The sequence below is a fragment of the Syngnathus floridae genome, chromosome 1, assembly GCF_059516105.1.
Source record: "Syngnathus floridae isolate MCC-2025c chromosome 1, RoL_Sflo_1.0, whole genome shotgun sequence".
Classification (NCBI taxonomy): Eukaryota; Metazoa; Chordata; class Actinopteri; order Syngnathiformes; family Syngnathidae; genus Syngnathus; species Syngnathus floridae.
The window spans coordinates 8,593,630-8,616,441 of record NC_142413.1 but is presented as its reverse complement, the minus strand read 5'-3'; the positions used below and the strand labels follow the sequence as shown (position 1 = coordinate 8,616,441).

Below are 22,812 nucleotides of genomic sequence, written 5' to 3'. Positions count from 1 at the left end.
CCCCACTTAGTAAAAAAAATCCACCTTTTTCATTCTAATCATACAATATCATACAATACAATACAATACAATACAATACAATACAATACAATACAATACAATACAATACAATACAATACAATACAATACATTACAATACAATACAACACAATACAATACAATACAACTTTATTTATATAGAGCATTTGATAACAGCTGGAGCTGTAACAAAGCACGGCACATATAACAATGGGACAACCAGGTGTTTAATGCATACATTTAGATCTACAGTATTGTTTGAATATTGATTTTCAACTTCGTTTTAACTTGGTGTAATATTTAGCAATTTAATAAATAACTCAATAAAATGGTAAATAATAATGTAATGTTCATTTAAATCAGTTTAAATATGTGTGTGTGCTCCACACCAGGAATTTAGGGATGTCTAGGATGTGTCAATGACCATTTTAAAAAAACAACCTAAAAATAATATAATTACTTGCCCTATATAAAAGGGCTACATTGAGAAACAAGTAAAACAATAGAGCCATCAATTTCACCATTCGGTGTAGTATACATCTCGTGCCATTAATGAATGGAAATGAAGCCTGTGATGAAGTCCTCAATGGATAAGTCTTCAGTTGTCCTTCAGTCAAACCATGAAGACCATTCAGTGTCCCTGACATGTCCTCCGCTGTTTTTAAAGTGACAAAGTGTGACCAATCTGTCTCAAGAAAAGAAAAATCTAAATGGAGGTGGGGGCAATGGGGCCGGAAACAGTCGTGCCCTGGCACCCAACAGCCATTTGAGTTCTGAGAGAAAATAGATTGCAGATGTTTTTGCATGCACACACACACACGCATGCACACGCACACACACACACGCACACAAATAAAACAGTGGAGAGACTGTTTACAACCTGGTACACCTTGTATTTGACGACACATGAAATAAGTTGACAAGTACTGCATCATTAAAGTCTGCAATCGACCCAGCTATTCCTCATTGAAATGCATCAGAAAAATATTCTTAACTGTACAGGCAATGCTTGAAGTCAGTGATTTCCAACTACTGTTTTCCAGTTTCACTAGATTGGTCCAAAAACATATTTGTTTACTAATCATAATGTATCAATCTACATCTATTTATGATGGAACGTGATCAAAAGAATAGTTAAATGCTCTTCCACTTGATGGGAAAAGGTACAATTGACCTGCTGCCATTTAAATAACAGAATAATAGCCTAATAGCTTAATAGCTTAACTTCACAGACCCACGTTTTCAAGAATGAGTAAATTGAGATGATATCATCATGATTCAAGTGTTTTTGTTTGATGGTGTTTAGTGAATTTTATGAATGTAAAGTATGTGCTTTGGCTAATAAAATTATTGGAGACACTGCTCTAAATATCATTTTAACTGTCATTGCATTTAAAATGAAATAAAACAGTGAATTGAAAATATAATGACTTGTAATAGTATCCTTATAGTGGGGTATCTTACGCATCCTTGAGTTGTTAGCAGGAATGCCAATGAATGCATTTATATTAGCAATTTGCTGTTTTAAACATAATTTGGCCACATTGTTTTGCTTATGTGGACAGTATATATGAATTGAATAGACAAAAAAATGTGATCTAAAGCGTTCAAATATCTTGAGCTTATAGCATTGATGGTAAAAAATAAAAGAGATTTGATTTTCCCAAAAAAAGACCCAGAAATTCTAAACATTCTGAATTTAGCTCCTTTCAGACATGCAAAATATCTAAGAACAGCCAAGACGTATCACTCCAACATAATTAAGTCCTTTACACCAATTAGCTAACTAACCTCTTCATCATGACTTTGGAGCCATCTTGTGCCATCTTGGAGAATTACAGAAGGGTCCCAAAAAATGTGCAGAGATTACACAAATAGCTGAGAGTAACCTCCGCAGAAAAAAGAAGCAAATTTGTAAAAAGTAAACCGCAAATAGGTGGTGTTCACCGTACTTGTGTCTTATTCAATTTCATGTCTCTTTTTGTCATAGCATCACAATACAGTTAAAGAAAAACAGCAAAGGAATAGTCTATTCCATTTGAAATTCTTTGCCTTCTAAAAGTTTAGCCGCTAGTCTGTGTGAATTAGAAAAATTATCCTGGGAACAACTACTGAGAATACTAGTCATACTTTCACTGGAATACTGCTATGAGCCCATCTTAAGCAGCCAGTGTAAACAGTCCATAGACGGGAACGCTCCACGTGGAACACATCTGTCCCGCAGGCCGGCGGCTGACGTTGGCCTCCGTATGACAGTAACAGACTTTTCCAGTTTAAAAACTGGAACGACCTCCGCACCGCGCATCACCTGCTCACACGACCATCCGAGCACATGTCTGGGGGGGCCCCCACCGTTACCCATGGGCTGAGCCAGTTAGGGTTCACGCACATCCATGTGCACAGCATTGTGCTACGACAGATGGCAAGGTCTTTCGATGATGAGTGCATTCAGGAAAGAGTGGGACTTGAGTCACAATTAACTTGCCAATTTTAAGAATCTGATATCAATCTGATTTCTACCACATCTGGCAAGTATCACTAAACCTACAAACCACAAATTGGCCTTCATGTCAGTTATGTGTTTAGTAGACACGATCAAAAGGTGACAGAAAATATATGTCATTACTTCCATTATAGTTTTTTCTTGAGAAAAGAACTATAATTAAACTAGTGAACTATTATTAAAAGCCATTATATCATTATTTTTTAAATTTGATATTCTTCTCTCAACAGGATTTTATACTGAAAGATTTGTGCCATTGTTCTCATAGTAAGTATTAGGACCTTTTTCTTACCCGAAAATAGAACTTCATTCATCTACTTAAAAAAAAAAAAATTATTATTATTATTTTTCATGATCATTTCAGAAAAGTATGAAATTATTTTCAGCATAGACAAAAAAAAATGTCTTCATTGACATTGACATACTCGTCTATTTTGTCTATATGATATTTTCTCTTTGATATGTAGAAAGAAATTAAACACTGCAGCATAAAAATCAAACCAAGCAAAACTAGTGGCTTCAGACACTTCAATATGTCAATCAGTTTAAAATTGGCTCTATTTAGTACATTTATAAGCCTAATCAAAACACGCTTGTTGATTTGCTTATGCCATAATATGATCATTTTATTTGAATTTTGAGGCTGTTTTTTACTACAAAACTGCGAGTAAACTCCAAACCAGCACTTTTGTTCACCTATCGCTTCCACTGTATTCCACACTGTGGTTTGCACATCCCGGCTGCAGACTTTTTAATCTTCACGGAGGTTTTTGGTATCTGATGATAGTACTCCCCGCCTGAGGGCAAAAAAATAAACTGAGTGAGGAAGATCAAAAACAATAAACAGAAAATATGCGCGTGACGGGAACTCAGAATAAGAAACATGCGCGCATCAGATATGTGCCAGCAGGCGCTGGGAAGATGTGCCGAAGCGGCCTCTTCTCACAAATTTACGTACCCATAAAAAGCAAACAGCTTCCTCATTTAGGATTCCAGCAAAACATATTTTTGCTTTACGTGCAACATTTCGATAAATAACCAGTGTGAAGCAGACGGAAAAAGTCCGGTGTGTGACCGGGTTAGGAAAATAGTGCATTTTACAACCTGGAATCACTGATCGATGCCGGCTTCCAAAAGACTTTATAGCAGGAAAAGTTCTGGTTTGTAACAACTTCCAGTAGCGAACATGAGTTTAAAAACCACAACAGTGGAGGATGAAATATTTGGTAAATAATTTGTTTTATATACTGATCAAGAAATTAAAAGGACAAAAAAAAAATTGCCGTTCATTTCTTATTATTTTAAGGAAGACTGCTATATTGAGCTACACATTATTTTAGAATCGTATGGCCTTGTTTTATGGTGGGGAATTTCTTTGTATCAGAAGTACTTGTGGTATTGGTGCTTGGTATCGGTAACTCCTCATGAATCATCAATCAACACCACCGCTGGAGTCAACATCGTCGCAATCTGGATTGATCTGTCCGCCTAAGCCATTCTTGGCATCAGATGAGTAGCAGCATCAAGCGTCTGGCCAAACTAAGAGACGGTCTTATCAAGCAAAAATTTCCACAATGTCAGACAGACCTTAAAGCAAAAAAAAAAAAAAAAAAAACAAATCCCCCAACCCAGAGGTAATTACTTACACTCTCTAGTCGGTAAACATCACTGAGATTTACTGATGTCAGCTGTGATGTCAGCGATGACTTTAATGTGGCGAAAACTTCATGAAGTCTAAATGATGGAGCAGGCATAAATCCCACTCGCAAGTTCACAGTAGGGTCGAGGATGCGTTCAGAAGCGGGGTTACAACTCTTTGGCATGTAAGCACCTGAACGCGAGACATTATTTGTGTCAAAGTCAATTTCTCCTTTCAGTGCTTGAAGCTGCAGACAGACAGAAGATGTTCAAGTCGGGGAGTTTAGGGTTAGGAGAGATACGAGCTCACATGTTCCCTACAGTCACCAATATGTCCCAGGCCGGGTCCTCGATAGAGCGAACATGGCTTTCTACTTAATTATATATTAAATATTGAAGAAACAGGGTTCTAAATCAGAAAATGTAAATAAAAAAACACTAACTATAGGTAAGATAATTATTTTTGTATATATATTGCACTATGCTTTTGAGGGGACGTAAAGTTTAAAATGTTCTTTACAATATGTTCCAAGCGACCTTGCGAGTTTAAATTTAAATCCCATACATGACCAAACTCAGAAAACAGGTGTTACATTTTATTGCTCTTTTTTCCCAGGACCATTACACCCCATGATTTAACTATATTATACGGCTGTATAGAATGTGACCACCCAGTGCTAGCCAACCTTTATCAAGACATGTCACATATCTTACTTGGTAAAAATTCTCAAAACAACACTCTCAATAAAAATAAACATTGAAATAAGGATTTGTCCCAATTTACAAAAACAGATGAAATGTGAACGTGTTTATTTGAACACAAAACTGTAGCTGAAACACTTGTAGCTGAAGCAAAACTGTGTTTGGGTCGCTACTTTCTGGACCTGGATTTGACACCTCTAATGAATAGCAACAGGTAGATTCACAAATTAATTGTGCTCATTTCATTGTTTTGCAGGTCATTATACGTCATTGGCATAAAAAGATGCAAAAATAATTTGAAGTGGGTAGTCATTTTTTTATCAATTGACCTGAAATTGGATGATTTCCTGCAACGTACCTGATGATCTCTCCCAGCACACTAAAGCCTCAAACAACCCCTAAGTGATTTATTTCTTTTCCAATTACAGATTTAAAAAAGAAAATCATCGTGGAATAGATTGCAATGAACTTCCGATGAACTCATCTTACATCCTCACCATCACATTCTCACATCCTAACATTATCCCTCCAGTGGTCCCTTTTCCTCCAGCAAGATTATCTTGAACAAAATTGAACCTCCGATGAGCCATCCTTTCTCACATCCTAACATTTTCCCTCCAGTGGTCCCTGTTCCTCCAGCAAGATTGTCTTTCACTCTTATCTAAAAAAAAAAGAAAAATCATCTGCACTCAATCTGAAATTATCCTGAGCAAATGCAAAGCAGAGCCAGTGAAAGAGGTGCGGAGAAATGGAGCACGGAAGCAAATCAGCAGCCAGTGCTTGTTATTAGTCATTTCTGCTGCCTTGGAAAGAGGGTTTGGGATTTACGCCACATCAAGCTGATGTGACTCCAATGCCCCAAAATCAAAATCGGATGACTAACAGTCTTGGGTGTTATCATGTCAACCAAAATGCCTTCTTATTCAGCCATAAAATTAGCTAAGAAGAAAAAAAAAACCCTGCTTTTGTTTGTTATCCGAGTGTGAATGCCTCCAATGAGTTTTTGTGCCACATTCAACTAAATTAAAGGACCCGATTGGACTCTAGGGCCTCAGCTGCGCTACAAATCCCCGAGACTGCCGACAGCCGTCCTTTGATGAATGTCTCGGTGTTTTAAATTTCAACTTCACCCCCGAGAATTGCACGCAGTCGCGTTCCAGACGTCTCCAAAAAGCCCCTTTGTAGTTAAAGGATGGTCCCGGAAAAAAAGAAAATAATCCAAAGTCCTCCTAGACTCCTCGTCTTTATTTACGTATCGACCTTTAAAGGAACGTGGTGTCGTAATGTGACCTTAAGATAACATTTTGAAAAATGATAACTTGGCTTGCAATATACTAAGTCTGATGCGACGTGACCTCGGATCACCTACTCTAGCACTCTTGTTTGATAGCATTAGCGTCAGTGCTAACGTTCCAGTTCACTGTTGTGTGCCGTGTGTGTATACTAAAGTAATAAGAGAATGTTTATTTCTAGACATGATGATATAACACAGATGCGTTCTATTAGCGTTTGGCTTGGCCTTCTTTCGCTTCTGACTCCATGTTTGTCGCTGATCAAATGCACATTTATCACTGCTGTCTATTTATGTTTACAACTAATGGAAGTTAATTGCATCATACCAGTAGGGGGAACTAAAAGGAACATTCCACTATAGATGTGGTGAAGTAACCAAGTACAAAAGGTATCTGTATTGGAGTATATTGTTCCGAATGACTCCTGACATTTGAAATCAGATATTTGGACTTTGTACTCCTCCAAAAGCATTGAATGCATTGAGCATCTTTTATGTATCATCCTTGATTTACTTCCCCACCACTGACATTACAACGAAATCTATCAAGGAGCGCTTGCATGGTTGCATCATGAACTGAAGACAGTTTGGACTTCAGAGAGTTGTTTCTTCATAAATATACGTAGCCGTGCCGTCAGACAAAATAAAAACAGCAAAAGAGATGGGACCAGCGCCCCACTTCATTGGTTTTACATGTATTTATCTATATCTATAGAGTATATATTTTGTTACTTACCACCACTGTTCGTCTAATGCTAAACCATGATTAGCATAAAAGCTGTGAAGTCATTCCAGCGGCCACAAAGTATCAAAAAAGACTTTTAGGTTAGGAAATACGCCATCTCGGAATATTAGCTCTGTTTTCTTCTATTTCATTCCCGCAACCAAAACCCAGACATTCCCCACCGGTCTGTTGTCTTTGAAGACTTTTTCTTTTAATATTTTGGAACATTTCTCTCTTTGAGTCTTTTGCCGTGTTTTTGAATGTTCTTTCCCCATGTCTAAACAACGGGCGTGTTTGGATTTTCCAAGTTTAAGTCGTTTAACGATTGTAAAAGTCTTCCAAAAGACAATCATCTTCCATTTGAATAAATGCAGCTCAGGTTTTGGGGTTTGTTTCTGGTCTTTGGCATTAATTGTCCTAGAATAGACTGTCTAAATACTTGAACATTTCTTTGGATATTCCACCATGTTTTTATATGCGTCTGGAAAAAAGTACAAATCGAAATGATCGTCCAAGTAAAAATCCTTTAAAAGTTGTTAAAAGTCTTCCAAAAGACAATCATCATTCATTTGGGTCAACACAGCAGTTTTATGTTATTTTTTGGGTTGTTTTTATTTTGCTACTGATCTTCAATCTTAGTTGTCCAAGAAAACACAGCATCATTTTATGTTTTTTTGCTACTGGTCTTCAGTCTCAGTTGTCCAAGAATGCATAAGCTACAATAATACTTGAACATTTCTCTCTCTGTGTTTTATTTGCTTTATGTATTCATTCATGCGTTAACGACGGGGATGGTTGTAGGAAAAAAAAGGCACATTATAATTGTTAAAAGTTTTTTCCCTCAACTCGAACCATTTTTCCATTGAAGGCTGACTCATAAAATTCTGAATTAACCAAGGATGCAGTAAATCTCAGCTTTTAGATACCTGTTTGGGCACTCCTCATAGTTGATCTTCATCTCCTAATCAGTGTCCCATGACGACAGATTGCATCTGAGGAGAAAATTAGTAATTTCATTCATTTTAGAAGTGAGACCATTTTAGAAATGTTTTTTTGTCTCACATTAGTCACCTAGATTTTTGCTATTTCTGGAGAAATTGCGTGTGAAGGCAGACAAGTTGAATAAATATTTGGGGAATGCTACAGAATGATGTTTAAAGTTGGAACAGGTTCAATTGGTCTAATAATTAGAAGGGGAAAATAACATTTTGTACAATTTGGCGTGAATTTTAAAATTGAAAATTAAGTAAGTGGGAAGTTTTGGAATAGGATGAACAGTTAAAAATTGGAACGGGTTGAATCGGCTGAAAAATGTAGAAATTAGAAAGGAAAAAAATGTTGCGGAATTTTTCGTGAATTCTAGAAGTGAAAATGTGATTTTTTGAATTGTGGAAAGTTTTGGAATAGCTAGGCATAAGATGAACAGTTTAAAGTTGGAACGGATTGAATCGGTTAAAAAATGTAGAAATTAAAAGGGAGAAATGAAATTTTGTAAAATTGTACAGCCAATTTTCAGGTGAAATTGTGAAATTTTTTGAAACGTGGCAATTCTGGGAATGTTGAAAATCCTCCCCAAAGTCATTTGAATGTGCTGAATGATGTGAATTTCAAACGGGAATGATGTGAATGATAAATGTTGAATGCGCCATATGGAAATGAATGGGCAAAATGTTGCCTTCGCCTTCACACTAATAATAATAATAAACGAAATGGTATAGAATAACATTCACCTTCGCACTAATAAAGTGGTACAAGACGTGACTGACTGTTGTCATGTTTGAACAATTACAGTAGAATAGTGCATATAAGAGTCGATTGTACTTTTCTGCTAACCTGTTACAGCAGCTGTCATACTGTAGGGGGCAGTGTTGCGTTTGCTGGGAAACGTGATCGCATGACGTCTTGAACTGTTTCGCCAAACTTTCCAAAGTGCGGACTTTCTGAAGCAGACCTTCTCTCTCCTCCAAAAAGCTGTTTTTAAAGCTGAGATATAAATTACAACTTTCAGGCAGTATTTTCATCATTATTATCACATTTCACTCAGTTGTGTCACTAAAACGTTTCTCCGAATGTAACCCAGCTATTGTCCAATTTTGACACCAAACCTACCAGTTCATCTAAATCCAAAGTTACACTTTAACAATGTAGTACTTGGAAGTTCTAAGTTGGAACTGTCCAAACTGTCAACATTTGACATTTGACCTCAGACTATGTCCCACCTTTTGACGCACACCATCCAGTAGCGCTGTTGCTGACACAGCTTTTCAAACTGCTGCAGTGTTTCCTGGAGCTTCTTCGAACCACTGTCATTCTCCCCTTGCAAAGCTCTCACCTTGCAAACAACGTCATTCATTATATTATTGATATCTGCAGGAATAACCAGAAAGTAATCCATAATTCACACTAGGCTTTTTTAGGCGCGTGACTTTGACTTGTGGATACGCAATGGAAGGTAATTGTGGATTTCGGACCGTTTGTGGTTTGATTGACTGGGTTGGAGAGTTGTTCCAGTCAAATGTAAATTTAAAAAGATAGATGACGAAGAATATCTTGACGGGGAGGAATGTTTCATGAGTTCTCCGATTGTTAATGTAGCGTTTCATCATTCCTGGAGGAACTAAATGTTTGACAAACAACCGACTTTAAACCTCTAGTTCAGCTTGTCTGTGAAGACAAAGGCAGTAGAGTTGAGCAAACCTGACATCTGCTGGACAAAAGAGGCAATACAGATTATCTCGTCAATGAATTATTCTAAATGTATATGTATTTTTTTTTTATTGTGCTAAATTGAGCACATAACATGTTTTATCATTATATATATATCATTATAAAAAATATATATATATATATATACATGAGAGGAAAAATGAGCAATTTTGCCTTCAAAACATAAATAATGCAGATTTTTTAAATTATAGGCCCATAATATAGAGGGTCAAATGCATGTATCACATATTTGTATTTTGTTTCATTAAGCTAATAATGGTTAACAAAGTCAAGCAAATTTATTATTTTATAGCTTTATTTTGCATTGACATGATGGAAACGCTTTATTCTAGATTGGTCATTAAATTCATATTATGGACAATAGTCTGTATGCCTACACAATGCGACACCTAAGATTCTGCCTTTACATGATAGGTAATTTAAAAGTCCTTATTTATTGATTATTACAACAGTTATTCTTGCTCACCTGTTCCTCATGAACAAAACGCAAATCCATCAACTCCTCCGTCAGCATCTTGTTGGCGTCACGAAGCTTCTCCAACTCCGCCGTCTTACTGTTGGCGTCAAGACATTACGAAACGATTAGTACATACAGTATTCACATTCTTTTATTTGATCTGTTTCTAATAATACGATAACCGCATTACAGGGGGAAATATTAGAAACTGCTCGCAGTATAATGCAGTGCAGAAACTGCAACCACAGTAATAGTTTACATTTGCAGCTCCTCATGGAGGTCCTCCTTTACTGCGTCACCGCAGTGGGCCTCAGTGTGCAGCTCCGCCCGAAGGCTGTTGGCCTGCCTGGTGCGTTGCATCTGGGCTTCGGCCTGCAGCTCTTCCACCAGGCCCTCCAACCATATCTCGGAGCTTTGCAGGCACAGCAGCTCCGAGCATATTTGACGCAGCAGCTGTGCGTCGCGCTCGCTCTCCCCTGCCAGGATGATCACACGTTGCTGGAGCAACTCCACCAACTCCTATATACAAGACATCAGGTTAAATTAGAAGATGGGCAATTGGGCAGACTGATGATGGATGGATACGATTGATAAACAGATGGATACAGTAGATACACGGTTTAGAGTCTCAACACCTTGATGTCGCACAATTTCAAAATGAGCTTGTTGAGAACACGCCTCGAGGTCATAGAGTTCGAGGCAAGCCTAAACGAGTGAGTCAATCATGCCGGCCCGAATTCCTGTCAAACTGAATTGTTTACAAGAACTCCTCAAGTGCCAAATTGGAAACGGGTTTCATAAAACAGCTCATTTCTACTTCAGAACAAGACAAAAATGATCTGAATATTACAAATGAACACATTGAAATCAGATGAAACAATCATATTCTGTGGAATGCGTACTATGCAAGAAAAACTTGATTTTTTTATTGCCAAACATTTGCATTTACACACCGTTAATGCTTCATGGCACTCATTCTGGTATGACGATAGCAATTGCATTACAGGGTGCTTTTTTGATAATCATTATCTGTACCCCAAGGCTCGATCCTAGGTCCCATACTAGTTTCATTGTATCTTTTTTTAAACAAAAAAACATGGGTTTTTCTTGTAGGGAAACAATAAAACTCAATGATTTTTAATTCTGCGTGGTGCCAAATCAGCATGTTTTCAAAGCTAACCATTGAAGCTGGTTTAAAACCAGCGACATTAAAAACATTTAAAAACATTAAAACCAATAAATATATTGGTTAGCATTCTACTAAAATTCTAAAAGCACATCACTGATTAAGTAATAACCAATAATATTGGACCTTGCCTTAATATATCAGTGACCAATAAATAATTCTTCATGGCAAAATTATCCCTACACTGACAACTTGGTCCTGTGAATGTGAATTTAGCCTATTTTAAGAAAGCGGACTGCACCTGCTGCTGGTGGATGGTGCTAAGAAGCCGGTCCTGTGTCCTCCTCAGCTCCACATTGGTCTTCTCCAGGTTGAAAAGTTGAGCAGCCACAGCTTGAAATTCTCCTTGCAGCTTCTTTTCCCTTTCCTTGGACAACAGGACCTCCCTGTTTAACACAGCTGCAACCACATGAAATAATCCTTAACCAGAGTTAATTGTTAGATTTAAACATTAAAATCATGTTCGCATAGTCACACTTAAACAATGCCCCACTTAAAATCTCATTTAACATTTACAGACACACAAATATCTGCTTACCTTTGTCTCGAGCCAAATGCGTACACTTGGCTGTCAGGTAATGGATCTGACCAAAGTCTTCATCCCTCTGCGCCCGGAAAAACCTCCTCATGGCCCGTCTTTTTGGTTTACTTCTGTCGCCACCTTCCCATGATTCTACAGTTGAAATCACCCTGTGAGGTCAACACATATCAGACCTCGTCTAATAAAATCTTAAAGCAGCACAAGAGCATGTCGACTGAGGGCACACCAGAGTTAATCCGGGTGAGCTGTTGAGGCGAGGCGAGACGTGTTTAGGCCCATTGCTTTATTTATTTACTCATTTTAGAACATACTTATGAAGTGACTAATGATATCTAAGGTGTTCTGCAAATTTATTATAGGTCGGGACATGTGGCGTCAAATATAGTCTTTACAGTGAGCTCAATTCCATGGTAAAATGCGTAAAATTCAAATCCACGCCTGAGGCAAATACAGATGGCAGGTAATAACACATCCTGATTCTGATGTTCACTTAGGTAAGGAAACAATGGCATCTACTACACTTGAAGAAAAGTCGATTGTGCTTTAGTGAAAAATGCAAACAACAGTGACTGCATTCATTTAGAGATTAATCCCAAATTGAAAGTGAGGTGGAATGAAACCCGTACTCTCCGAACTGTGAGGCGGACGTGCTGACCAGTGCCCCCATCATGCCGCACTTTTGAAAAATATATCATTTTAATCAATCACACATTATTAGGCAAAGATTTTAAGTATGTACTTTGTCACGTTTTATTATTAATTTTTAATTTAAAATTCTTCAAATGCCGCCCCTGAAACCCCCCAAAAAAACAAATATATATAAATAACAATTATATATATATATATATATATATATATTTTGTTGGTTTTCCCTCCTGAACTGGGGCCATGAAGCCTTGTATTTTATATATATATATATATATATATATATATATATATATATATAAAATACGGAGATCATCTGTCAAATCAACTTAAATGACTGAATGGCTCAAAGAGAATGTCCCAAAATTGTATTTATTTGAAAACATAAACCCGCCATGCTGACTACTGCAATTGAACACGTTCTATTCAACAAAATAAAATGAAAATGACACAACTGCCAGTGTGGGAGCAAACTGCCAAGGAGAGAGACGCACAAACGTCAACTGCGCAACACACTAGGTCCGACCATGTCGGACAGATTTAACAAGAAATTCTCAGTGTTCTCTTTCACTCACTTTTAGGTTTGTTTGTTTTTTCTTTTAAAACATCATCATCAGCGGGTTTGTTTTGTCACTGACTTTAAAGCATTAGCATTACAGAAGAAAACACAAAAATGATGTCAGTAGTTTTTCAGAGCTGCCTTCATTCCAGTGCTTTGTACAATCAATGCTTTCACTGAAGTGATGTCAGGATAACATAAAAAAAAATGCATCATAGGATTAGATGGATATCAGTGAGATGACTGAAAAATAGTATTTATTGTGTTTTCATCATGAGCAACAGAACAACCTCACGTGATATGGCACCACATTTTCAATTAAAAGCCTATAAAAGCAGGGATGGGACAAAATCTTATCGTTCAGTATCCATACAAGTAATCAACCGCCTGTTATGCAGGTAGTTATGTTCTCTGGGGTATCTGCCAACACATTAAATCCAGGCAGGGATGGGACAAAACATCAATATCTTATCGTTCCGTCTCCATACAAGTAATTGCCTGTTATGCAGCCCGTTATGTTCTCTGGGGTATCTGCCCACACATCAAGTGCAATTAGCGCCAGTCATCTACATTCTTGATGCGGAACGAACATTTCCATGCAGGAAGTCTCAGGAGTCTTAAGAACTAATAATACCACACGAGTTCGAGTTAAGATAAAAGTTGATGCAACCAATAGTGTATATTGATTATTGTGTAAGTTGTTGTAGGCATAACATTGCAATATAATTTTGCAAGACATTCTGCGATTCCCACCCCTGCCTTTCGGTATGTAGACTGTTGAACGTAGCTTAGCAGTTGGCAAACCAGCAAAGAAGGATATGACTGAGCGCCACTTTGTGGATTGGATTAAATGCACTCGAAATAACAAAATTGAATTGACATGGAGGTCTTCTGAGACTTTCAGGTGATGTTTTTATAGTTTTCAAAGAATTGCAAGCTGTTCTCCATGTCAGTTTGGCTCCAAACAATCAAATATCACAACATTAGTAATGGAAGATAATGGACAAAAATTCCCCAAAATAAGCGGAACAAATAAACCCACTTTATGTCAGTTTGCTGTTAAGCAGGCCCGGGAAAAACAAAAGCTATTGCACGGCTTCAGAGAGACTTTACTATAAATAATAATAACAACAAAGATCAAATAAGAAGACCATCAATAATGATGCTAATAATAATAACAATGATGATAATAATATAATAATAAAGATGATAATAACATTAACTATAATAAAAATGGTTCAGACCCTCCTTCGTTTTGTCGGTTTACCACTGCTGCCAGCTGAAGTCATCATTGGACCCGAAGACGAGGAAGAAGCCCAGGATGGTTGCGAAGATGACGATATTGCCCGTCGAGACGAGCGCGCACGCCCCCCAAGCGATCTGCAAACGTAAGCAGCCATTCCGTCGTAACGCTAAAGGCCGCGTTTGGTGGCTACTTTCAACATTTGCACAATTGTGGTGACTTACGACTTCAGCTCGCGCAAAGACGATGGGCAGGCCAAAAGCTGAGATGACGATGCCGGTCGTGAGGAATATAGCCAACTCCTTGCAGGCGTTGCTGGCCGAGTCGGTGTCGTCTACGACCCGCCGCGAGATGCAGTATGGGAGGGGCGAGAGGATGTAGAAGAAGAGGAGGAAGAGTGGCCAGTATTTGCTGCGCGCAGAAAGAGGGGTGCATTGCAACAGCTGATGCGTTGTTGCGACCAGAGACACGCGGACACGAATTCCACCTCGTACATCATTAAAAAACAAATGTCAATGTACAGCTTGTCAAAGAGCGTAAATTTACCGTCCTCTCAAAATAACTTCATGTTTTCGAGGACATTCTTACATATGTAGATGATTTATCTCCCATTGTATGTTAGCATCACTGTTAGACAAAGTATTTTTTAATAAAGAAGTACTTATAGTTACAAATTATGTTTCTCAAAGAAGTCTTTGAATTAGAAACAGAAGGAAAGTGATATTGTGTTTGTTCAATTTTAGCAAATCATTTATTTTTGGAGTGGGCCCAAGAGCTACTTACGATAAAGAGGAGAACAGCATAGATGTATATTTGATTCAAGTAACTATTAATTGGAACGTGAAGCATAACTAGACAAGCTGAAGGCCCTAATTCAGTAATTTTCTTCATTCCCTGAAGTTTCAACAGTAAGCTCCATTAACTTAATAGTATAAAACATATTTTCAAAAAAATTACAGCTTCCTTACTCATAGACGGGGAGGGCACATCCCAGCATGAGGAACATGAGGCCGATGGCCCCTCCGAAAGACAGCGCAATTAGAGCTAGAAGACAGCAAGGACAATTGATTAGAGACAACTAGAAGTAAGAAATTAAGTTGTATTTCATGTAGCACTTTATGTGAGGGACATGGAATACTTGATGAAATACCTTGGGATAAGCAAGGGCCGACACCCAAGTATCGGTATTTGTACCAATACTATAGACTTATTTTAAGTGAAGGCCAGCCACTGAGACTTTGGACGAGGAAATATCTGATATTAAATCTTCTTCAGCGGTACTTGGTTAGTTATGCATTAGTACTTTGACATTTTGGTGAATCATTATCATATGCTTCAGAGAGGAATATCTTTGTTAAATTGTTGTCATTGTGTTTAATGGAATTTAAACTTCACACATCAAAAGTACGCTTGGTACTCTGTAGCGGTGAGTACTCAAAGAGCAAAGACATGTAATGGTTATTGGTCTGAAAAAAGTGGTATCAGACATCCCTCTCTTTTGGAAAAATAAAGCAATGATTGATTCTGGTACATATCAACCTAATTTGTAGTTTGTATAAATCCTTTTTTGTTTTACCTATACTTTCTGATGTTAAACATGTGGCAAACAGCAAACTTAATACATTGTGCTACCACTTGCTTATGACTGAAAATGACATTGCAGTGCCTAGGAGCTCACCTGTTTGCTGGGTTTGGTCATGTGACAGTCGCAAACACACTCAAACTCAGATTATCATGTTTTCAGAACATGTTATTGTTAAGAAAATGTTGGAATTGCCTCCATGTCAAAACTATGCGCTGTGACAGTATTACCTATGGTCATGTATTTTATTGATGTAACAGTAAATGTTTTTTAACAGTGCTTTCTATAGAGAACTTTAAATGATCAATAACTGGGTCTTAAAACTACGCAACGTTTTTTAAAAAGAAATCGAAATATTTTATGTTTATTTTATGAAATATTATGTTGCAACATTATGACCCCCCCCCCCCACCTCGCACACACTCACACATACACACACACACAGACACACTACCCATTACAACAATGGGCAGAGCCCCAAGATACATACCATGTGACTCATTAGCTTTTTGTCAATAATAACGAAAACAAGGCTACCAAGACATTTTAACACGTAAAACGCCCTATTTATCTTTTACATGATTAGTAGCGCGTAATCGCCCAACTTTCGCTTTGGTTAGCCTTAGCTTATGAGCTATAACATAATATTGCCCCCCCCCCCCCCCCCCCCCCCCCCACCAAAAAAAAAAAACCTGACAACGTCATACGAGATCATGCTGTCAAAAGTTGTAATGCACAAACCGATTCATGACATGAAAAGAGACTGCATTCACGCATATGGCGGTGTTATATGTTGAGCTAATGCTAAAGACTACGGTCGGCCTTGTGGCTATACTTTTCCATTAGCTAGCCTGAAAAACGCCAAACGCGTGCGTAAGGATTGCGTCAAGCTAACGCAGCGGAAGCCGATTTATTTTATTTTTTTTAGTGTTCATTTGTAGTTATGTCATGTATAATAACGTCATTTAGCTGCACCTTTAATCCCCGCCATCTCCACTGGACAAAGGAACGTCACACAACAGCCAAGCCAGATCACAACAGCTCCCTCGCATCCGCTGAGGACTGCGTCGGAACCGGGAACATTTCGGTGTCGATCGAGATGCTTTCAAAGACTCGCACGAATGTCGGAATTAAATAGTTCGTGCTATGGCTCTAAAAAAATCATGGTAGGTCTGTTTATTTTATTAAAAGGTCAATTAAGTAATAATGGCCTTTGTCAGTGGATGTAAAAGTGTGCCATTAACGTCTGCAACTGAGTAGAAACAGCTTGTTGCTTTGATTGAAAAATGTTGACCCACTTTTAACCAGTGTACGCGAACATAGCAAAGCGGTCGTTTGAAAGAAAAAAGCACAACAAAATCACATTATTAAATAAAACCTTAATTATGTTTAAAAGTCTTAACGGAATTCGGAAACATGATTTACTTACATATTCGTGTTACGTCGACTGCGTAGCAATGGAACTTCGTAAACCGAGGACCCTGCTGGTATAGTCATCATAAAAACTCTGTAGCGACGCTTTGGAGAACAAGAAAAAAAATACAGAAATTAGAACATATTTAATATGAAACTAGATAGCGTTTGATCGATAGTTTCAACTCGTTTGATGTTAATCCGGATGTACACGTTTGTACTTCCGACTGTCGCCCAGCACTCCACTCAGCAAAGATGGCGAGCGGGGGGCCGTCCACGGCGTCACTGTGGACAGAAGTGAACCGCTGCGGACAGAACGGGGACTACACGAGAGCCTTGAAAGCTCTTGCAAAAAGTAGGTGTCCTTGCCGTTAGTGAAGCCGGACATGTTGTCGACTTCTGTGTTTTGCACCTGCGCTAACTTATTACTCCTGTCAGCGGTGCATCGTGGCTAAGCTATGGTTAACTACCCAAGACAGCTGTTAGCATGTGGCTAGTCTCTAGGCCCTAAGTTAGCAAAATGTCACTTTTTGTTCGCCTTTGCTTTTTTTCTCTGATGTATTTCCATATAGTATTTAATAATATAGTCGTGACATACGTAATACATGTGTATTACGCGATGTTGTGGTGTATTCTGCACCGCCTTCCTGCGATTTGTGACGTGTCCATTTCCTGACAGTGGGTTCATCTTGGTTTATTTGTGCCATATATAAGGCAAAGCCAAATGTAACTGTTGCTCGCGTTCTAATAAATAGGTTTGATTGTGTTTTGTAAGGTGTGTGCTTCTTTGTCCTCCTCCTCTTGTCACAGTTTTGCAAGAAAACAAGGAGGATGTCACGGCCCTTCACTGTAAAATTGTGTGCCTTATCCAGAATGGCACCTTTAAGGAGGCTTTAAATTTCATGAACACACACAACAAGGTCCTTGGAAGGTAAATCATGATTACATAGGAAGACTGTATCTCATCTGTGTGTTTACGCAGCACTCTGATGTCCTATCAAGTTTCTCCACTTTTTGACAAAGCCTGATTATTAATTGTACAATGCAGTGTAAATCTATCCTTGCTTTTGAAACTTCCCCTTTGGTGCTTCTCTTATTCTCCCAGTGAGCTTGTGTTCGAGAAAGCATATTGCGAGTACCGGTTGAACAGAGTGGAGAACTCGCTGAAGACCATCGAAAGTGCTCCTGAGCAGACGGACAAGCTAAAGGAGCTCTACGGTCAAGTGGTGAGATGTGCCGAAAGAAAGAATGTATCCATCTGATTTGAATAGTTAGTTTTACTGTAAAGTAAACAAACGTTCCAAACATTTTTGTGTTTTGTTTCTCCCTTTGTGCAGTTGTACAGACTGGAGCGCTATGATGAGTGCAAGTCTGTCTACACGGATCTGATCAGGAACTCTCAGGACGAGTATGAAGAGGAGCGCAAGACCAACCTTGGGGCTGTTATGGCCGCCATGAGCCAGTGGGAGAAGACGCCGGTGGTAAGCGTCGCCTTAATGAACCCAGATACTCAACGTTGTTAATTTTTGCTGCTTCACTTGGCAGGAAGATTTAGGCCTTCCCCAATCGACGTACGAGCTGTGCTACAATGCCTCCTGCATGCTGATTGGCCAGGGTCAGCTGACTGCGGCCTATAAAATGCTTCAACAAGCTGAAGGTCAGACGTAGTCCCGTTCACAGTCAAACTGTTTCAGTTCCTATGCAATATTTTGGCCAACCTTTTTTGAACTGAGGCGCCCCCCCCCCTCCCAAAAGAATGGATCATGATTTATACACTATGTTTTTTATTTTCATGTGTTTCAGACCTTTGCCGGCTGTCAATGGCTGACGATTCAGTAAGTTTTTCTGTACATCTGCTGTACCTGTAGCGCCAGCGTTACTTATCATGGTGTAGAAATTCAATGCCAGCAAGCAAAAATCTATGTGTCCTGGAATTTGGGTTGTCTTAATTCATGTGGCATCTTCTGAAGGACATAACCGAAGAGGACATAGAGTCGGAGCTGGCCGTCATCCATTCTCAGATGGCTTACGTGATGCAGTTGCAAGGTCGAACGGACGAGGCGCTCCAGCTCTACAATCAGGTCATCAAGCTCAAGTGAGAGGAATTTTCCGTCATTTTCAATCAGAAGTAGAAGCTTGCGTGCGTGCATGTGTGGACTCGTTTTATTTATTCATTTTACATAAAACGCTTTGATCGTTGCTTGTTTCAGGCCTTCAGATGTGGGCCTGCTGGCTGTGACCGCCAACAACATCATTACAATAAACAAGGTGGGCAATGGCAAGCTTGTGCAGGAATGATGATAATAATAATGATGATAAAGGCATAATTCCACTAATTAAAGCATTCCTCCGCAGGACCAAAACGTTTTTGACTCCAAGAAGAAGGTGAAGCTGACAAATGCTGAAGGGGTGGAACACAAGCTGGCCAAAAAGCAGCTACGGGCCATCGAATTCAACAAAGCTTTGCTGGCCATGTACACTAACCAGGTGAGTTGAGAGTAATCCCAATTAGACATGTTCATGCTTTGTTTGTATTTAACATTTACTATTTTTTGTTATGTCTGTTATTCAACAGGCAGACCAGTGCAGAAAGCTGTCCTCCAGTCTTCAGTCTCAGAACCCAGGTCACCCACGACCTGTCCTGATCCAGGTGGCTCAACTGTGCAGGGAGAAGCAGTACAGCAAAGCCGTCGAGTTGCTCCAGGTAGGACAGCTCGTAACAGCCATTTATGACACCTGTGCAGTTATTTTTTTATTTTATTTTTTGTTCCATCTTCAGCAATTTTCAGATAAGCATCCGGAGAGCGCTTCGAGCATCAAACTGACGATGGCTCAGCTCCATTTAGTTCAAGGTATGAATATTTATTTTTAAGTCGGTTTGTTTCAGTGTATGATGGACTTTTTTTTTGTCTTCAGGTCATGTCACAAAAGGCTGTGATGTCCTAAGGTCCATTGAAGAGTTCAAGCATAAAGCAGGCATGGTGAGTGTGCATTGCTGGACAGCATTGTCACTTCTGCTTTCTAACAGTGATGGGCTTGATGGAGTTAGTTGACAAAATATTCGCCTAAATAAAACGGCGCTGTTGACGTCTCAGGTGTCTGCTCTGGTGTCCATGTACTCGCACGAAGAAGACATTGATGGTGCCATTGACGTTTTTAGACAAGCTATTCAGCACTATCAGTCGGAACAGGTTTGTTTCTTGTCGCCTGTTTTAATTCCTCGCTCGTGTAAAAGCAATGTAATTTAAGGTCATGTAATATTTCATGTTTCCTCACCTGTCACTACCCAGCCAGGAGCCGCGGCTCACCTGGCTCTGGTGCGAGAAGCTGCCAATTTCAAACTGAAGTACGGGCGGAAAAAGGAAGCCATTAGTGATCTGGAGCAGCTGTGGAAGTGAGTTTACTCCGTGTGCACGTGTGTGTTGGGGGACAATCACTTGGCTATCAGTCATGTATTAATTACTAAAGTTTAGCACATCAGCTTAAAATCTATATTGGTAAAAGACTCCTTTAAGCTGCATTGGGAAGGTTTTACCATGTTTTAGACATGTCAAACAAGATCTATACCTGAACCTTTAATCCTATGTACAAACGTGGAACTCTAAAATCCAATTATATTGTGTCGCTGATCTATGCCAAATGCCTAACTCACTAAAAACACATTACATTTGCAGTTATTATTTTGGCAGAAATGTCTATGCTGGCAAAACAGAGATCAAACAGTTTGTTTTATAACTTTAACTGTGATGTCTAAATGGGCCATAAATCTGCTTCCTTTAAAATTAATTACCACCACTTCTGGAAAACAACAACAGAAACAAATGTGTTCCAATATAATGCACCACTTTCTGACTAGATGTCGCTACTGAGCAAGTGCAGTGTATTCAAATGGTTGAATACATTGCACTTGTCAAAGGCTATGCATGTATAGTTTTTATTTTCCTATCACCATTTTATGACCAAGCTGGTGAGTACAAAATGTTTTTTTCTTCTTTTTTAATGGTTAATTTTTATCTTTGGTTGCTTGTGTTAATAAACTTATTTCTTCAAACAGGCAAAACCCAAAGGATATTCACACGTTGGCGCAGCTCATCTCCGCCTACTCTCTTGTGGACACAGACAAAGCCAAATCGTATCCTTTAAAAGCAAATTGGGTCTTTCGGTTTAGCAAGCATGTGTTACATGTCAGCATTTGAAAATTGTTGCAATTTCCTCAGCGTTCCCCTCCAGCCTAAGCAAGCACCTCCCTTCACCTGACACCATGTCTTTCAAAGTAGATGTTGATGAGCTGGAGAACTCGCACGGAGCCACATACGTCCGGAAGAAGGCAGCCAAAGTTGTGGGAGAAAATCTTCCTAAAGAAGACGGGTAATAATTTATTCCTCTCTCTCTAACAGACTTTATTTTTTTTAATTTGTCCTCCTCCCTGACATAAAAAGTTTTGTAACAATCACTCTGTGATTTTTTTTTTCCCCCCAAAGAAGCCATCTCTTGGAATTTCTTGATGTTATGGAATGAAGTTTTTGGTGAATAGCTTGAAGATTGTCAGATTTAAAAAATGCAAATTAGTGATCCTCCCCATATGTAAAGTGTCACGAGACAAGTAGCAACACAAATAACATAATTCATAATTTACATTTTTTTCTTGCCAGACATGGCGATATTAAGAAGAAGAAGAAGAAAAAGAAAGGTACGTTTTACTCACTGATAAATCTAACAACCATTTGGGCCTAAGTCCCCACCTCCTCTTTTTCCTCCCTCCAGGTAAACTTCCGAAGAATTGTGACCCCAAAGCCACCCCGGACCCTGAGAGATGGCTACCCATGAGGGAACGCTCATACTACCGAGGCAAAAAGAAAGGGAAGAAGAAGGAGCAGATCGGAAAGGGCACGCAGGGGGCCACGGCAGGGGCCTCGTCAGACCTGTGAGTAATTCAAATGTTGATCAAAACATTCCGTAACAAAAAAAATGTCAAACCAAACCCTCTGCCTTCATTTATTTTAAAATCTGTTACGGTATTGTTCAGAGCCAGAAAGCTTAAAATTGTGTCCATTTTGTCTTCCTCCCCCTGTGCCAGGGATGCCAGCAAGACCGCAAGCAGCCCGCCGACGTCCCCTCGACCAGGTTCGGCATCCGGTTCGGCCTCCACTAACGTGGTCCCTCCGCGACAGCAGAAACCCGCGTCGTCCGGAGCCACACGCAAGAAGGCACCGCAGAAGAAGAAAAAGGGTGGCAAAGGAGGCTGGTAGCCTCGGAAGAAAGGAACATTCAAAAAGAATTTTTCCCCTTAATTTTGGGTCCTATTTTGTTCCCTTTTAATTTACAGAAAACACCTCCATATTCCCTCTGCTTTGTCTTATTTTTACCGTACAGGAAACGGCACAAAATGGACTCAAAGGCAGTTCTTCTGAAATGAGAGTGGATGTCTTCATGAGCATTCATTCTGTTCTGGTCTTGTGACCTTTACAAGACAAACTGTTCAATTGAATTAAAAAGTACAAAATGAACTGCCCTCGGCTCATGTTTTGGACTATGTCACTTTCTTCATGTACTAAACTTTAGTAACTAAAGTGTCACTGACAT

General features: G+C 39.0%; 3 protein-coding genes across 4 annotated transcripts; 1 reads left to right on the top strand and 2 right to left on the bottom strand.

The window, feature by feature from the left end:
* Positions 1 to 3,121: 3,121 nt before the first annotated feature.
* LOC148403905 (uncharacterized) lies at positions 3,122 to 17,893 on the bottom strand. 2 transcript variants are annotated; one of them, XM_088359481.1, is made up of 9 exons: positions 17,246 to 17,893; positions 11,785 to 11,936; positions 11,488 to 11,645; positions 10,320 to 10,579; positions 10,070 to 10,157; positions 9,096 to 9,208; positions 8,710 to 8,859; positions 7,803 to 7,868; positions 3,122 to 3,318 (listed from the first exon to the last, which is right to left on the bottom strand). In XM_088359481.1, exons 1-8 carry the CDS (start codon positions 17,314 to 17,316, stop codon positions 7,838 to 7,840), a joined length of 1,023 nt encoding a protein of 340 aa, XP_088215607.1. In that variant the 5' UTR covers positions 17,317 to 17,893; the 3' UTR covers positions 3,122 to 3,318; positions 7,803 to 7,837. The 2 variants fall into 2 exon arrangements, with proteins under 2 accessions (XP_088215607.1, XP_088215075.1); XM_088358949.1 differs by lacking the exon at positions 3,122 to 3,318 and adding an exon at positions 4,743 to 5,522.
* On the bottom strand, positions 13,232 to 16,949 carry leprotl1 (leptin receptor overlapping transcript like 1). The gene is made up of 4 exons (XM_088362684.1): positions 16,792 to 16,949; positions 15,203 to 15,278; positions 14,459 to 14,645; positions 13,232 to 14,371 (listed from the first exon to the last, which is right to left on the bottom strand). Exons 1-4 carry the CDS (start codon positions 16,805 to 16,807, stop codon positions 14,255 to 14,257), a joined length of 396 nt encoding a protein of 131 aa, XP_088218810.1. The 5' UTR covers positions 16,808 to 16,949; the 3' UTR covers positions 13,232 to 14,254.
* Positions 16,816 to 22,736, top strand: srp72 (signal recognition particle 72). The gene is made up of 20 exons (XM_088400700.1): positions 16,816 to 16,982; positions 17,468 to 17,584; positions 18,040 to 18,160; positions 18,335 to 18,455; positions 18,567 to 18,710; positions 18,775 to 18,886; positions 19,033 to 19,064; positions 19,200 to 19,324; positions 19,440 to 19,497; positions 19,585 to 19,716; positions 19,805 to 19,933; positions 20,009 to 20,081; positions 20,146 to 20,210; positions 20,325 to 20,420; positions 20,520 to 20,623; positions 21,284 to 21,361; positions 21,460 to 21,597; positions 21,882 to 21,919; positions 21,994 to 22,153; positions 22,307 to 22,736. The coding sequence occupies exons 2-20, from the start codon at positions 17,485 to 17,487 to the stop codon at positions 22,476 to 22,478; spliced, it is 1,998 nt and encodes a 665-aa protein (XP_088256826.1). The 5' UTR covers positions 16,816 to 16,982; positions 17,468 to 17,484; the 3' UTR covers positions 22,479 to 22,736.
* Positions 22,737 to 22,812: the final 76 nt, after the last annotated feature.